We start from the raw sequence: 18,056 nt of genomic DNA, 5'->3' as shown, positions 1-18,056 counted from the left end.
CAACATGGCCGTTTGTTTCATGAAAGCTTGCAAACTGAGAAAACAACAGAAAGAATCTAAGAGCAAGATGGAAGTTATAATCTTTAATAATCTAGTGTCATGGAGGTGATACTCTGTTTGATAGAAGCAAGGCACTAGTCCAACCCATTCTTAGGGAGGAGATTACATAAAGGTGTCAATGTCAAGAAGTGTGGATCATTGAGATCGTTGTAGCCTGGCACTAATATTAAGGGATAAAATTCACAATGTTACGTTGGGGTGACTTTATTTTTTTCTTGATAAAACCTTCCTCATGTAAATCCCCAAATCATTTATTGTGCAGCCCTATGACATCACCAGGGCAGATATAGAGGAGGAGAAAATGTGGTTCCTGACTTTATGGAAATACAAAATATGGCCCATTCTCCTGATGCTACCTACTTTTGTGTACTTTTCTTATATATTGATTATTAACAAAGATCCATAACCTTAGATTTGTGCTAAGTCTGTATATTGAATAAAATCTGATTTTTGAAGTTCATCGCAACACCACAATTTTCCTGATTAAGGAAGATGTAAAGTCTTGAAGGATACAAACCAAAAAATGAGGGTGGGTTGATAATGTTTTTCTTCTGCTAATTCTTTTTGTGTTCAGACATTTGTGTATAAGAAGAACTATTTAAAATAGCAGTAAGTCTATGATTAGTGTGTTTAGAACAAATTTTTAAAAATGAAGTTTAATTCTGTGTCCTAACTTAATGTCAGAGTTTTAAGAAAATTCGGCATTGTGAAATCCTCCTAGATACCTAATAAATGTGGGGGTTTTTTCATGTAGCTGTTGTCTGTCCTCATGTAAGTATATTTTTAACTATCCCCATCTAAATAAAACTTAGACAGTAGGTTTAGCATCAGGTAAACTTTACTCTTTCCTTGTGAATGTGTTCTTCATGAGAAATTGTATTTGTGCTTTACCTCAGGCAGTCTTTCAAACTCATTTGTCTTCTCTTTGGCTAGTGCATTGATTCTTAATCTTTTTATGATATGATACTGTATTTTGTTTTACTTTCTGTTCCCAAGTGCTGTATGACACAGACACTTACATTTAAAAATTAGTTAAAATTAATTTTGAGAGTCCTATTTGCCTCTTGAGATATTAAGAATATATTCCATGGTATCAAAAACAGAAATTTGGCAATTACTAATTTACCAATATGATCAAGTGTGAAGAAATCTGTTCAATGTTGCTGTGATGTAGTAGGCAAATCTAGTTTTAATATATAGTAATTGTGTAAAAGAAGAATTGTGTAAAAATTACCTTAGGATACAATTTTAGTGATTCATTCTTTCACATGAAGTCATAAAAACTATTTATTTGGAATTCTCTGAAATGGATTGATCATATCACCACATCCTCTTTATAAAGGCAGTTTCTGAGCACAAAGTGAAAGATTATTTCAGAGAACAGACAAAAAGATTTTGTCTTGCTTTAGAAAGAAGCTCAGAGGACTGGGGATTTAGTTCAGTGGTTCTGCTGCCTGCCTCGCAAGTGTAAGGTCTTGAGTTTGATCCCTGGTACCAAAAAAAAGAACTCAGAAAGGCAAAACAACATGTCAAATAGAGAAGGAAGAAAAGGGGCAAGGAACGGTTATAAAATTTTAGGTTAGATGAAAATGAGACTGCTTATACTCAAATCCATAAGCAAATAATCCACATATCATTCATTTTTCAATAATTTACTTAATAAGCAAATCTTGACTCCCTGTGCTGTGCCAGATTCTGAACAGATATCTAGAGATACAAAGGTGAAAGTGGAAATAACGACAGTCTTCCTATGGCCTGCCAAAGTTAACTAGTGGAGGTAAAGGTGAAGATGTTAGGCATAAAGAAAAGTTATGAAAAAATGGGTTTTATACAGTTGCAAGAATTCCTGAGAAAAAGAACTCATCTTGTATCTAGATTTGTGTTTACTTTTCCCTGTTTGTAATCTAATTATATTCTATTTAAAAGTAGTCCTTGATAGGTCAAAGGAAAATAGAGCACTTGGTACAAATAGCGTTCCCTCCCTTAACTCATACTACCTGAGCTCTTAGTAATGCAGACATGTGAGCTGCTGAAAAAAAAAAAAATGGCACAGATTTTTGCTTCTCTAGGCATGTATAACAAAAGGGAAGGAAATATTGTAAAGGGTAACAAAGCTTTGTTTCGTATTTGTGTATGTACCGTATGTCAACCTTATAGATAAAATCACCTCTCAAAGGTAACACATACAAAATCAGTTTGTATTTGTAATCAGTTTGGGTTTTTCCATCTTAAAGTAAAGAGAGTGTCACTTGAATTTTACCTTGATTAATCACACTGTTTCCTTTAAAGTCTAGCTCAAGAAAGATATAGTACTGTATTTCCATCTGAAGGACTAACCTCTTTTTAAATGTTGAGTGGGAGAGGAGCAATGAGCAGCAGTTCAGGATAAGTAAATCAGAGAATATACTTACTAGAGGCTGAGAGAGATACAGCATATAGAAGAAAATTATTAAAAGAGAAGAAATGGTTCATCTCAAATAAAAACTTGTTTTATTCTTACAACATTGACTATCTTAGAAATTGCAAAGGAACCTATTCTGTTTTGCCTGTTCTGCTCAGCACTTGCTAGACTTATTTTCTGATCTTAGAACTCAAGTTAGTTCAGTAAGTTACAGGCTTAAATAATGACCAAATAATACTAGGAACAATAACAGGATAATGGCTAACACTTAGGATTATTTACCATATTCCATCAACCATGAAATAAGTTCTGTCATTTTTTCTCACCATATATTATTGTTGTTGTTGTTGTTGTTAGTAGTAGTAGTAGTAGTAGTATATTACAGTGCTCTATTACTATTTTTGGCCTTATAAATTGAACAGAAATTGAAGCTTGGAATGACTAAGCTAACTATCCGAGGTCACTCAAATGGTATGTGTCAGACTGAGCTAGGATTTGAACCTAGTAAGACTGACTTGAGAGTCCATGTTGTTCATCATTCTGTGCCACCCGTCTGATATGGCTGTGCATTGCCTTGTTTGCTAGGAAAATTGTGTACTGAATTCTGAAAATATTGAAATCTTTGGAAAGTTTCATAACATAATTTATCAAACTGAGAGCCTCCCATATTTACTTATGATTTGTGCACATGACTTGTCCAATTACATAATTCAAGTCATAATGTATATTGGTTTATGTACATTGTTATAATAAACTTTGGTATCCCCTTGAAGTCTAGACTGTTCCTGTCACACTCATTCTTTTGTGTTTATGGGTAAACATCATCCTGACTACGCTTTTGTAAACAGTAGGATTACAACTAGAACAAAGGGAATGGTCCAGACAAGAAACCTGAACTCTCTCCCTTTAAGAGCTGTGATAAGAATTTCATGAATATCACAGTGTTACAAGATGAAGGGAAATGTAACTTGAAGGCCAGTATCCTATTGCCTCCTGCTTTGCTCTTGTTGCCCAGGATTGCTTTTGCTATTCTTAGTTGCTTCAAATTCCATATGAATTTAAGGATTGTTTTTTCTACTTGTAAAGGAATTTCCATGGTGTTTTGGTTAGGATTGCATTAAATCTATATATCAGTTTTAGTATGATGGTCATTTTGACATATTGGCTCTATCTGTCCAGGAGCAGAGGACATCTTTCTCTTTTCTGATGTCTTCTTTGATCTTTTTCAGAGTTCTACAGTTTTTGTTTAGAGTTGGTTCACTTCTTTTGTTAGGTTAATTTCTAAGTATTTTAATTTTCTCTCGAAGCTATTATGAATAGTATTGCCGTCTTTATTTCTTTTTAGTGGGTTCATTATTGGTGTAAGAAACACTATTGATTATTTGTGATGATTTTCTATCTTACTGAATGTATTAGTTCTGGGAGTCTTTTGGAGGAATTTTTTGGGTCTTCTGTGTAAAGGATCATCTTTGAATGAGGATTGCTTGATTTCTTCCTTTCCTGTATGTTTCCCTTTTATTTCTTTCTCTTTTCTGATTGTTTTGACTTATAGTAGAAATCCTTTTCTTGTTCCTGATTTTATATGAAAAGCTTTCAGTTTTGCCCCATTTAAAATGATATTGGCAGTAGGTTTGTTATAAATGGCTTTAATCAAATTGAGATGAGGTCCTCCTATTCCAGTTTTCTTCAGGGTTTTTATCATGAAAGGATTTTGTCAACTACCTCTTCTGTATCTATTGAAATGATCATGTGATTTTTGTCTTTGTGCTTATGTAATGTATTACATTTATGAATTTGTGTGTGTTGAACCATTCTTGAATCCCTGGAATGAAATGCGTTTGACCATGAAATATGATCTTGTAAATGATTCGTTGCATTGTTTGCAAGTATTTTGTTGAGGATTTTTATATCTGTTTATTAAAGAGACTATCCTGTAATTTTCTTTTTTAGTTGACTCCTTGTCTGGTTTTAGAATCAAGATAAAGTGAGCTTCCAGGAGTGAATTTGGCAGTACTCCTTCCCTTTCAGTTTCATTAAAGAGATTGAGAGGATTGGCATTAGATTTTCTCTGAAGTTCTTGTACAATTCAGAGATGAATTAGGTCCTGAGCTTTTCTTAGTAGGTCTTTTATTACTGCCTCAATTTCATTGCGTCTTATTGGATTATTTTGGGTTTTTATATCATCTTGGTTCAGTTTTCACAATTCATATGTAACTAGGAATCTCTTCATTTTTTCTGGATTCTCCTGTTTATTAGAGTACCCATTATTGAAGTAATTTCTAATTATTTTCTGGATTTTGACAGTGTAATACATTGTGATTTTACCTTTCTTATTTTTAATTGCATTGATATGAGTCTTTTTTTTCCTTTTTGTGGCGGTAAAAGATTGGCTAATAGTGTGTCTGTAGAGTTTATACTTTTAAAGAACCAATTCTTTGATTGACTGATTTTTTTACATTGATATTTTAGTCTCAATTTTGTTAATTTCTGCTGTGATCTTTGTAATTTCCTTACTTGTAATAGTTTTGGAATTTATTCTTATTTTACTACGACCTTGAGGTGCATTATTAGGTTACTTATTTAGTCTTGCTCTGTTTTTCTAATCTGGACATTCACAACTATAAACTTCCCTCTCATGACTGCTTTCATTGTGTCCCTTAGATTGTGACATGTTTTTCTGGCATGATTGTTTGATTCTGAGAACTGGATAATGTCTTTTGTTATTGATTTTTCAAGAGTGTATTGTTTAATCTTCATGTCTTTACATATTTTTATGATTTGGGTATTGATTTCTATTCTCATTGCACAATGATCAGGTAATATGCATGGGGTAATGTTGATTTTGGAATATTTATTTAAGCATGAGTTATGGGCGAGTATGTGGTCTTATTTTGGAGCAAGTTCCATGTGCTCCTGAGAAGAACGTGTGTTTTGTTATTGGGCTGACCATTGTAGATATCTATTAAATTTATTTATTTGAAGGTACAGTTCAACTCTGATATTTCTTTAATTTTTTTTGTCTAGTTGATGGTGGGTTAATGAAGTTTCCCACTATAATTGTGTTGAAGTTTATCTGATGTTTTATGTCCAGTGGTGTTTTATGAAGTTGGGTTTACCAGTATTTGAGATACAGATATACATACAGATATATTCTCTTCCTGTTATATTTTTCCTTTATTAAATATGTAGTGATCTTCTTTGCCTCTTCTGATCAATTTGGCTTGAGGTGCACTTTGCTGGAAAACAGAATAGCTGTTCCCACTTGCATTTGGGCTCCCATTGCATGAAATATTCTTTTCCATCCATTGATTTCCATCTATGATTTTTTTAGTTGAATGTGTTTCTTGTATACATCATAATATTGGGCTTTGTGTTTTGATCCAATATGAAGTCTGTCTTTTGACCGGAGGGTTGAGACCATACACATTGAGAGTTATTGCTAAAAAGTATTCACTTATTCCTATTACTCATTCCATTTTTTCCCCACCTGCTTAAGTGCTCAACCTAATGAATGATGTATTCATTCCACTAGATATTTTGGCATTACTGGCTTCAATGTCTCTGTCTAGAATACTCTTGAGAATTTTTTGGTGTACTGATTTGCCTTTCTTGTAGGGCTTGAAACACTTCACTGTAAGCTCTCTTTGTCTTTAAAGTTTGTGTTGAGAAGTTGTCTATAATTCTAATAAGTTTGTCTGGATAAGTGATTTGTTACTTTTCTCTAACACCTTTTAAGATTCTGTCCTTGTGTTGAATTTCGGGAATTTTGGCTATGATATGTCATGGAGAAGTTCTTTTCTGATTGTATCTGTTTGGGGTTCTATATACCTTGTTTTTCTGTACATTAAAAATTCCCCATACTGGTAGGGGTAGTGGGAGGGGCAGGGGAAAGGAAAGAAGGGAAAGGAAAAATGAGAAATGGAAAAAATGGAAATAAAGTCTTTGTGAATAGGGAAGGGTGGAGGGGGTGAAGGGAGGGCTAGGAATGGGGAAAAATAAGAACCAAGATGCATTATGTAAAGGTACAATTCCCAATGAGAAATGTAATTGTGTTGTATACCTAAAATGTACCAATAAAAGAATTTAATTTAATAAAAACATTCCCCATACTTGGAAAATTTTCTGCTATGATTTTTGTAAACAGATTTTTTTATGCCATTTCTGCTGTCTTCTGATTTTTCACTAATTCCATTTAATCTGCCTAGTTCTTTGCATCCTCTCTCAGCTGTTGGATCCATTTTCCATTATTTCTTGTTTTTTAAGGGTGTCTCTGAGTATATGGTCCCCTACATCAGCCCTATCTTTTCATCCTGACACACTCTTCTCATTTGGTGACTTCTGCTGCCCATACTTGTAGCAGAATTTTTTAGTTCCTGGATTTCTGATTGGTGTCTTCTCATGGACTCTAATTCTTTGCTAAAGTGTTCATTCATGTTTTGTATGGTTTTGTTAACTCAACTAATTTTTTTTATTAGTGTCTTCTCTAAGCTCACTAATCATTTCATTTATTAAATCCATTATCTGCTTATTTATATCTTTTTTGAGTTTGCCTAGCATGTTATTGATCTGTTTTTGTTTCCTGGTATAACTCAGCTGTTTGGCTTCTGATTTTTTTCCCATTGATGCTCGTGGATCAACTCTGGAGAAGTTGGGAGGTTTACAGACATTTTGTTGCCTTGTTTCTCATGTTTCTATTGGGTTGTGTATACATGTGTGCATGCTGAGAGTTGACTATTCATTAAAGTAGTAAAATTTTGTTGTTAGTATGATCTCTTTAGTATTTTCTTTGCAGTGGTGTGCTCTGGGCATGGCTAACTTTACGCCTTTATCTCTGTTCCTAGATACAACCATCTCTGTTAATTTGAGAAGGGTTGGGTGTAGTGTAATTGGTCCAGTTTGCAGTTCTCCAGAAATGAACTGCAGTAATATGATGATACAAACCAGACATTGTCATATAATAAAAACTAATTAATGACATTCACTACCAGCAACAGCAAAGAATTCAGCAACAATAATAAAGTCAAAGAAAAACCCAGATAGTAACATACCATAAAAAGTAGTAAAGCAGGGCCAGGGATTTAGCTTAGTGGTTTTGCCGCCTGCTGCACAAGTGCAAGAACCTGAGTTCAGTCCCTGGTACCAAAAAAAAAGTAGTAAAGCTACCACTGTACCATCCTTCACAATAGAAAAGTGATCTGCAATAATAATATACACAGAAAGGCAAGCCAAAATTGACACGTAATAAATTCCTACTAAATGTAACAACTGTGCTACCATTAACAATAGCAAAGAATTCAGCAGTGACAGCATAGAGTCAACTGAGTGTTTAAAAATCAATAAATCTTAGTACTACTGAAAGTAGAGGTAAAAATGATATAAGTGAAATGGAGAGAAACATTACAAAGGATCCAATCAAAGAGTAGAAGAAAATTAATATAATCAAACATAACAGAAAAGAAGAAACAATATTAAGAAAAAAGCAAAGACCAAAAGAAAAAATTAAAAATAAAAGGAAAAACCCCTACACCCCCAACCAAGAAAGAAAAAGAGAAATGAACCTGAAAAGAATTACTTTTTATTTGAATCAGTAGTTTATTTTTAGGACCTGCATTATTGGAATCCACTAGATATGGCAGAGAAATAGTCACTTTTTTGTGTGTAAATGCTGAGTCTAGCTTCTGTGTCCCTGTTTGTGCCTTAGTTCCCTCCTTTATCCACCTAGCTTCACAGCCTCTGAGTTTGCCCCACCCTGCTCCAGAGGCTCCTCTGTCTGTATATTCCAGACTGTGGCAACCATCTGAGCTGAGGTGTTAGTCGAGGTGTTTCCCTGATCATGTTGGCAGATAGGGAAATCCAAGGCAGTGAAGTGGGGCAGGGGAGGTTGTGGAGGGTATCAGTGAGTCCACTGGATTTAATGCTAGTACTTTCAGATCCAGCCCCCTCTAAAAACCACACAGGACTGGCCTAGCTTCTCACTATAGACCACAGGACCCACTTGGGATTCCCAGCCTGAGCTGAAAGTTCTCAAGGGGTCTGTGTCTAGCCTAAGCCCTCTCTGTAACCATCTCTCATGGTCATCTATCAATTCTCTCTGGTAGGGTGACCCCAGACACCCTGAAGTGGCTTCTTATTTTTGGAGTAGTTCGATCTCAAAACACTTATGTCCTTCCCACAGTGACGCCTGGTAAATCACTCTCAAATATGGTAGGTGCTACACTGGATTTCTTCTCTAACTCTAGCCTGCCATGTGGAAGGAGTTGCTTTCAGAGTAAAACCCCACTCCACTTTTGCAGTTTATAATAACTGTGGGTTTTATTGGGGATGGTGTTGCTGGCTTAGTCTATTGTTTCTTCCTGGTGCTGCTGACTCTCTCCAGGCTTACCCTGTGTTTGCAGAGACCAGTTTCCTGGGAGCCAGCATTAGCATTCTAGCCTATTTCCTTCTTTTCCCTGAATTGTCTTCAGATTCTCCAGTTTCTCCCTGATTTCTGGTTTTCCTGTCAGCTTTCTTTCTTCCCAGAGCTTTTCTTCTTGCTCAGTTTTTGTTTTCCTGATGTCATGACTCCATATTCTGGAGAGACTATGACATTGTGCTGGATTCTATGCTGTCATTTTCCTTCTCCTTCTTAAGAAATTTTTAATATCCAATGTTGAGTGAGAGATTCTTTTGCAGAACTTTGTATATGTCAAAACATAAACATTATATTTTAATAACTGCACCAGCAAACCACTGCCATAAACCAAGAAGATAGGCTATTTGTACATCATGGAATAATTTGTTAGATAAATTCTACATTCTCCATCTGAGAAATCTGAATAAATATTTTATACAACTTTAATTCACTGCAAAATATTTCTTGAGTTCTTATTATGTGTAAATCTTTATATTAGATATGTATAGATGCAGATATAAACCAGACACACAAATGCATAAAACATTCATGTGCCTTTTTCAGTCTACTTAAGAAGATGATATATGCATTTGGATGACTGCTGCAGGTATTACAAGCAGAACAAAGAGAAATAGACTAAACATTTCTGAGAAATTATTTTCTGCCTGAACAGAAGAGAAGGCTGAGTGGAGTAGGTGACATTTGATCTGATCCTTGAAAGTTATGTAATTTGAATGTGACAAGAAGGGAACGGACAAGGTCGGAACAGATAACAAAATGGGTGAGGATAAAAAACTTAGGTTTGTTTCAGGAGGACAAGAAGTTAGTTGCACTTGCAGAATGTACAAGGAAAGCAATAAGAGACCTACACTATGAATGCCAAAGTTGAGCCAGGTCTGGAGAACCATAAATGCTGAATCAAGTAGTTTGGGAATTTCAAATTATAAGGATTCAGTATTTTTTAGCAGAGTGGTGATACAACATGAGCTAGTTTTCTGAAGGACGAGAATTAGTATATTAGTGATATAATTTGAGCTGGTTTTCTAGACAAGTATTAGTAATTTAATTCTCTCTGTGCAGAAACCAGTTAAAAGGTATTATGGTTATCCAAATAGAAGATGATTAGAATGTGAACCATAATGGGAATGTAGAGGAGGGATAGATGTCAGAATGTAGGTATAGTCCTAAAATAGGACTGTTAGTACTTGACACTGAAGATTATGATGTAATATTGAGCTTTGAGTAACAGACATTCAGATTTGTGTTGAAGCAAGATAATGTAAGAAGGAATCGGTATATCAGCTTATAATAGAGTTTATAGCTTTGTTTTTTAAAAGGTAGGCTAGAACCAACTGCTTTGTAATCTCCTGGGGATACATTTCTTTTAGTTCAGGTTCCTGTGCTGCATACCTAGCAATAATCTTTCTTGATATGAGAAATTAAAGTGCATTAATACTGGATTAGAATTCCAATGTATTGAGACCAAGAAGATTAGTATAATTTCTATATGATCCTCATTGTTTTGAGATTGTACTTTCAGTTCCATCTCTCATATCTTTGGACATAAAACAGTGTGAGAGTAAGTTCAAAGTAAGACTTTTTTTATTTCTGCTGTAAAATAATTTCAATTTTATGCCCAAATTTTAGATTTTAAAGTGTTTCTTTTCATATTAAAGACAACAAATATCTACAATTCTAAAATCTTCCTGGGGTCTCAGACTCCTTAATGTTTAAAAAAAATGAATGAGGGCCGGGGATTTAGCTCAGTGGTTCCGCCGCCTGCCTCGCAAGTACAAGGACCCAAGTTCGATCCCCGGTACCAAAAATAAATAAATAAATAAATAAATAATTAAAAAAATGAATGAGACTACCCTCACAATTTTTATCATATATATTTTGCTGTAGTAGAGATGAAAACTGATATATTTTTTAAATATTGTAAGTCCTTTTAAAAGCAACAATAGTAAACCAATTGCATGTTAACATAAATAACATTTTAGTGAAAATTAACAAATTCTAAAACAGGAATAGAAGATTGGCAAATGTCTTTAATCTGGTAATAGAAGAAGGCTGGATTCTTACATACTTACATAGTTAATCTATTGCTATATGTTATTTTGGTTGGAGTATGTAATGAAAAATGCAGTGTCATATAGATATAAAGTTCAAAAAGGGAGACATTTTAATAGCTTTTTTTTTTTAGATGACTGTTAGTTACCTTGTTTGGCATTATACTGAAAGTCTTCAAGTGGTGGTTTCTTGAACATCAGTTGCAATGTAGATTCTAAAACCATATCAATGATTTTTCACTTAGTTAATTAACATCAATTGGTCTGTCTTGTACTTTGAGTGTCTTTTTAACTATGCATGGTTTTATAGCATTGTGCATGGGTCATTTGGAAAATATTGATTCATTTAGCTATAACTCACTGCAATATAACTGCCAGTATTACTACCAGTCTCATCATTAGGAAGTGTGAAGCTCACAATGGCAGAAATGAGTTTTCCAAAGGTAGCTTTTTACTTGAAAACAAAGTTTATCATTGACAAAGAATACTCCCGTTTTCCTTCAAATGACAGGCTTACACATCCTTTTTTCAAGAAAAATGTCTGCTAAATACTCAAGTTGGAATAATCTTGAATGTCAGTTGAAATCCCAAGTAAAAAGGGAGTTCTGTGAAAAGAAAAAAAAGGAACTGGTTTAATTCACAAGACAAATAGTTGTACAAGGTAATTCTCAAAACAACTATGTGCTTTGTTATATAACAGAAATACTTTTTATATTCTTTCCAATTAATCATGCAGAATATTTTAAAATGTGTATAAATTTAATAAAACTATTAACTTTTATTGCTTGATAAAAGGGTATTCTGAGATGAAATTGGCTTTTCCCCCTCGTTTTGCAAGTATATAGTTAAAAATGGTGCCTATTGGTCTGGTGCCCATACCTACATTCATGTTAAGTCTCCAGCAGTTTTATTCATCATTGCTTTTGTAGCACAAGTGAACATGTCAAAACAGCAAAAACCGCAAATAATATCTTAAAATAGTTATAAACATAGTTTTGATCTCCTGGGCCTACTGAAAGGGTCTCAAAGACCATATTTTGAGAACTGCTGCTTAATGTTAGCTAACTCATTGGCTTTCTTTTGCTCTACATTATATCAATGTTATGTAAACCAAGTCTCAAATTTCTACATACTAATGTTTATATTTTTGTACTGTCTCCTCCTGAGCCAGTAGCTGGTGAAATGGCCTAAATTAAAGCATAATATGCTATTCATTGGATAGCTGAAGGAGGTCCTCTTGGAGTCCTAGCCATAATCCCATTTCTGTGGGCATCAGAATGCCTTCTAGATGTGTACACCTTGGATCCTTTGCCTGCAGGCTTTTTTCTGCCCGATGGAACCTACTTTGCCTGGGTGCCTTGGACAAGCTGGAAGTGCTAGAAAATAAATGTCTGCCCTCAAAAACCTTCACTAACAAACTGATGGAGATGTAGAGAGAATAGGTAGATAATACCAGACTCCTTCACCCCAATATGTGTTTTATGCTGGCTACTAGTGTTCCTGCAGGATTAAATTCTGACTAGCCCTGATAATTTTTGGCTTGATTTCTCTTCACTGTGCCCCTCTACCCAACCCTCTTTTGTCTGTTGTCTCTTTGTCTATTTCACTTCCCCACTGCGCCACTAGTGTTTCTCATATTCACCTCTCAAATTGTTTTCACCAGGGAAATACAAACTGTAAAACAGAAGTTGTTTGTTTGTATGGTTCTTTTAGCCTCTTAGGCTTTGGGAGAATAAAGAACTTTGTTTTTTCCTCCTTCCTCGCATTTTGTCCTGGGGATTTCTAGTAATATAAGGCATCCTTTAATAAGCTAATCTTTATCAGGCCATGCAGTTACCATACGTCTAAAGTGTGTAGGGTTTGTGAGTTCTGGAGGCTTGTTAGGTTGAACTTGGATGAAGCTCCAGTATGGGAAGAGGGTATTGTCCAATGTAAGCACTAATGGCAGTAAATAGTAGACAGGGCCCTTCAGCAAGACAAGAAAGAATAGGCCAAGTAGTATTCCTTAGGGCTCAGTAATTCTGCATTGACTGCTGAATCCAGCTCAGACACTTTGCCTGGCTTACAAACTCATTCACGTGCTGTCTTCAAACCAGGTATTTATTTATCACTAACTTAGATTTCATGTTATATGTTCATTATCTTCACTGTGCCCTTCTACCCAACCAATCCTAATTTCTTCCTTACTTTCTCTGCCATCCTCCTGCCCCCAAATTGTAATGCCTTTTCTCTTTTTCTCCTCAGTATCAATCTTTTTTTTTTTTTTTTTTTTGGTATCGGGATCGAACTTGTGACCTTGTGCTTGCAAGGCAGGTGGCAGAACCACTGAGCTAAATCCCTGGCCCTCTCAGTATCAATTTTAACCATTCTTTAAGCCTATGGGCACATTTTATAAATATGCATGCTCGTTCACATAAAACATTCCATCCATTCTCATTACACTGGAGCCTTGCAGATTCTTTGGAAAGCAGTCTCATATATTGGAATGGAAAAATATAGTCTTATAGATCAGATAGGCCAAAGTTTGATTTTTAAATCTGCCTCTTATTATCTGGACTCAGAGCAAAATGTTTATTCTTTCTCTTCTAGTTTCTTCCTTAAGGGGGGATAATAAAAGCTAAAGGATGAAAAAAGGTGGTGCCTATAAGCACCTTAGTGAGTTGTGACATGGAGTGATAGTATTCTAGAAGGAGATGGTGACTAGCTAATCTTTGCCTGTTATTTCCCCATGGATGTTCACTGAGATCTCCTTGTGTTTCTTGAGACTAGTCTTCAGCTAAATGGTTGTTCACTGTTCAGGTTCTTCCTCAGCCTTGCAGACCAAACATTTGTTTTCACAAAGAACTTACAACTTCCCATTTTTCTAAGGACTTTTATTATCTACAGTATTTTCTTGATTCTTTGAAGAGCAAAATAGTAATTATAAATTTCTGTAGAGAACCTTAAAGTCTTTATGTTTTTTTACTTTACATTGCTCATTTAGAGAGAGCTTCATTTATTTTCCTATGTTTTAACTGTGTGTGTGTGTGTGTGTGTGTGTGTGTATGAGTAGGACAATCTGTATAAAAGTTTCAGTTTAGATGTGTATGTTTTAGTCCCTCCTGAATTCTTAGTATTTCAATTTATAAAAACAGATTAATGAGGCTGTTTTATAGAAGATAAGAGAATCAAAACAGATCACTAGTTAAAATAGACTGAATTTGATAGATGGAAGACGTGAGAAAAGTTTAAGGTCATTACTTCACTCTCCTTTCTCTTTTCCTTCTCCTACTCTTTGGATGGTTTCTCCCCTTGTTGGAAACTTCCTCTTAGAATAATACTTATGAGGAAATCTTCGTTCTAAGGCTATCCTCTTCACTAAGATTTGTAGACCCATTTATAATTCAAGTTCTCCAAAGTTCCTCTGTTAGTGAGTCTCTAATTCCATGAAGTTTTCCAGATGGAAATTGTTCTTATTTCCTTTTATTCCTTTGGTCAGTTAAGAAGATGGACAAAGAAGACAGCCTGGACTTCTCATCATGACTCTTTCTGCTGTCACAGGTTGCTGAGAGCAGCCCCAGCCAGCCTGTGGCATAGGCCTTTGGCAATTGCCTCTGGAAAGCCATCTCTGAATAAGCGTGACTGCAGCCCCTTCTATACCAGCAGGGCTATTGCTCCTCCTTTCTGAAACAGAATTAGATCTCTGTAATTGCTCTTGTCATAATGGTTTCTGGCAGTCACTCATGTCAGTGGTCAGTTATGGAAATATGTAGAGTGACAGGTGTCTGGTACAAGAGCTGCTAGCCACCTGTGACATTTTAACTCTTAATTAAAATAAACACTTCAGTTTCTCATTTACACTAACCACGTTTCAAGTGCTTAGTAGCCACATGTGGCTAGTGGCCACCATATTGGAAAACACAGATGGAGAAAATTTTCATCATTCCCAATGTTTCAATTGTATAGCACTGGTCTGGAGATTAAAATTTCTAGAGATAACTTTCAGTAACTTTTTGTTATTGACTCCTGAATATCTGTTTTTAAATTTAATTTGCTCCATCTTTCAAAGAACATCTCTGAAGGAACTTATGACCTTTTAATTTAACATGAGGGAACTTAGCATTTCTTTAGTTGCAAATTATAAGATTGTCTTTTAAAACTGACTTGAACAATAGATATTTGCTGTGCTTGCATAAGGAATCCTTATAGTTTGAGTGGTTAGTTGTGTTATACTGCATTATTCTCAAGGATCCAGATTCTGTCTTTCAATTTGGATATTCTTCAGTGTAGGTATGTCTCTTTCAAGTTTGCTACAAGGCTAGCACTTCTCAAAGCATCCCCTTTTACCCAAAGACTAAAAGCTGTGTCTCACTTTATTGAGGAATAAAATTTTCTTAAAAGCTCCCTGAAGCCCTTAGAGGCATCCTAGTTGGCCAGATATATATCATCTCTTTGTGTCTTGGTTTCCCTATTGAAAACCATACAGTGATAACAGTACCTTATTCATTAGGCTGTCATAGGTGAATGTGCTATATCTACAAAACACTTGGAACCACCGTCAGTCATATCAGAACTGTACTAGTTGGTCACATGCAACTACAAAATCGACAGACGCTCTGTGTGAGCACTAGTTAGCTCTGTAGAATTTACAGTAAAGCATGTTCCATGTATTGTTATTTGAAAAGTATATGCTGCGTATCCTTTATTTTAGTAGAATTTATAGCAAACTTGCATACTGATAAATGTACACACAGTATTTTTGTTGTTATAATTGTCACTAACACTGCTTCCACTTTTATCCCTTTAGATATGGATAGTATCTGAATGTAGCTTGTAGCAGATGTTGTTGGTATCTTACCCAAATTTCCTTTGCTAGACCAGTGTATCCGTCTCCCAGCTGCTGTGAATACTGGCTGCTAATGACTCACACCTGTACCCTTCTGCTCTTGGCTGACAGTAATTGTCTCAACCAATATGATTAGGAGATATGAGATGAGGCCCCAAACCCCTCCTGCTCCTCAGGGTGACTCTACAGGGGTGTAACACCAGCCTCCTTGCCTCTGGACTGCATAACTCCTGTGGTTCCATCCAAGCTCCAGAATCCTTCGGGAATCAAGCCAAGGCTAGATTTCTGAAAACATCTTTGCCAAGATTCTTTCCCCCATCTTACTGCTTTCACTCCTGGTTTCTTCTGACACTATTCATTTTATAATCAGTGTATAAGAAATATCATCTCAGGGCCGGGGATTTAGCTCAGTGGTTCTGCTGCCTGCCTTGCAAGCCTAAGGACTCAAGTTCGATCCCCGGTAACAAAAAAAAAAAAAAAAGAAAGAAAGAAAAAAAGAAATATCATCTCTGTCCGCTAGATGGAATTAAACAAAGATGTCCAGCTAACCCCGCAATTTATCTTAGTCCGGTTTCTGTTGCTATTACAGAATATCACAGACTGAGTAATTTTTAAAGAAGAGAAATTATGTATCGGTTCTGGAGGGCTTGGAAGTCTAAGATTGAAGATCTGAATCTGGTGATGGTCTTCTTAATGTGTAGAAAGCATCATGTGGTGAGACAGCAAGCGTGCCAGCTCAGATCTGTCTTCCTCTTATAAATTATGGGGTCTCCACCCTTATTATCTCATCTAACCCCTAATTATTTCCTAAAGGCCCTACTTCCAAATACCATGAATAAAATTTGCAGATTAAGTTTCCAACACTTGAATGTTTGGAGAATACTTCAAACCATAACACAATTCTATCAAATTGTCACCAAACTAATATAAACAGTACAGAGAGAAGCCTTGGTGAGCTTCTGGATGACACTAGTCTTTCAGTTAGGTCTATACTCAATGCATAAAAAGTGTAGTATGTTTAGGATTCTTAAGCAGAATGTGAAAACATTCTTTTGACTTTAAGTCTAAGAAGTCTAACCCTGATTCCTTCTCATGTATTTTGATGTAAAAATCATGAAGAATGACTTAAAGTTTTATGTTCCTTTTTTTTTGGTACTGGGAATCGAACTCAGTACCTTGCGCTTGTGACGCAGGCAGTGGCACCACTAAGCTAAATCCCTGACCCTTAAAGTTTTTTGTTTTTTTAAATTTATAAATCAGTTTTTATTTACAGATTTATCTTTCTTCAAGTACATTTTAGTTAACAATCTATGTACACAGGTATACATGGGAATTTACACCAGTTATTTTACAGATCATACTTACAAACCACACTTTAAGTCTTCTGTGCAGAGTTGCACTGGATGTGACTATTGGCTGAAAATGGCCTGGTGACCAGGCTGTTTACACATACATGGTAAACAGGTTTATGTTTCATGACTGTACAGTACAGTACACACAAGGAGGCTAAGCCTACCAGAGGATGCTTTGCAATGTGTTTACCAAGAAGGCTTTGCAAAGTCCAGAAGGAAAAGCCATTAAACAAGGTTAATTAAAATGAGAGTACCTCCTTTATATCAGTTTACATTTTTGTAATATAAAGATTGAATTGCTGCACTTAAAGTTTTATGTTCTCCTTCAAGGTCCTATCTGACACTTGACACTGATGTCTCTGTTCTCATCATTATCTCTGCCTTTTTTAGATTCGAATTCTACTCCATCTTACAGACTTTCATACTAAATTTTGAAAAGGATTCTAGCAGAAATTACTATTTAGAACATTTTTCAGTTTATGAAAACCATCTCTAAAAGTGAAATTTGTTTTGTTTTTGACAGGAGCTAATAATATCCGAAAATATTGGAGTCGCTACTACCAAGGATCTCAAGGGGTAATATTCGTATTAGACAGTGCTTCTTCAGAGGATGATTTAGAAACTGCTAGAAATGAACTTCACTCAGCTCTTCAGCACCCACAGTTATGCACTTTACCCTTTTTAATATTGGCCAATCATCAAGACAAGCCAGCAGCACGCTCAGTACAGGAGGTATGTCTCTTTTAGTGTGATGGGTTTTCGTTTACCTTGTTTGTTTGTTGGACTACTGGTACCATACTGGAATCTGGAAAGATGCATATATTTTAGGGATGTACAGTTATGCTATTTTGATCTTGAAACCATGATTCTCTTTTTATTTATTTATTTATTTATTTTGCTACTGGGGATCGAACTCGGGACCTTGCGCTTGAAAGGCAGCCAGGCAGAAAAACATGAT

The 18,056-nt window shown here is 35.5% G+C and overlaps 1 protein-coding gene across 2 annotated transcripts in view; it reads left to right on the top strand.

The window, feature by feature from the left end:
* The window catches only part of Arl15 (ARF like GTPase 15), a 401,961-nt gene that overhangs the window by 169,898 nt on the left and 214,007 nt on the right, over window positions 1-18,056 (top strand). For both annotated transcript variants that reach the window (XM_021261425.2, XM_004848527.3), the window contains one exon: window positions 17,622-17,830. In XM_021261425.2, the coding sequence (XP_021117084.2) occupies window positions 17,622-17,830 (209 nt within the window). The remainder of the gene's footprint in view (window positions 1-17,621; window positions 17,831-18,056) is intronic.

This window comes from Heterocephalus glaber, unplaced genomic scaffold (assembly GCF_053883595.1).
Source record: "Heterocephalus glaber isolate CG9 unplaced genomic scaffold, H.glaber_assembly_v1.0 deba00001538, whole genome shotgun sequence".
In the NCBI taxonomy this organism is placed as follows: Eukaryota; Metazoa; Chordata; class Mammalia; order Rodentia; family Bathyergidae; genus Heterocephalus; species Heterocephalus glaber.
This window is presented reverse-complemented; position numbering and strand designations above follow the sequence as displayed.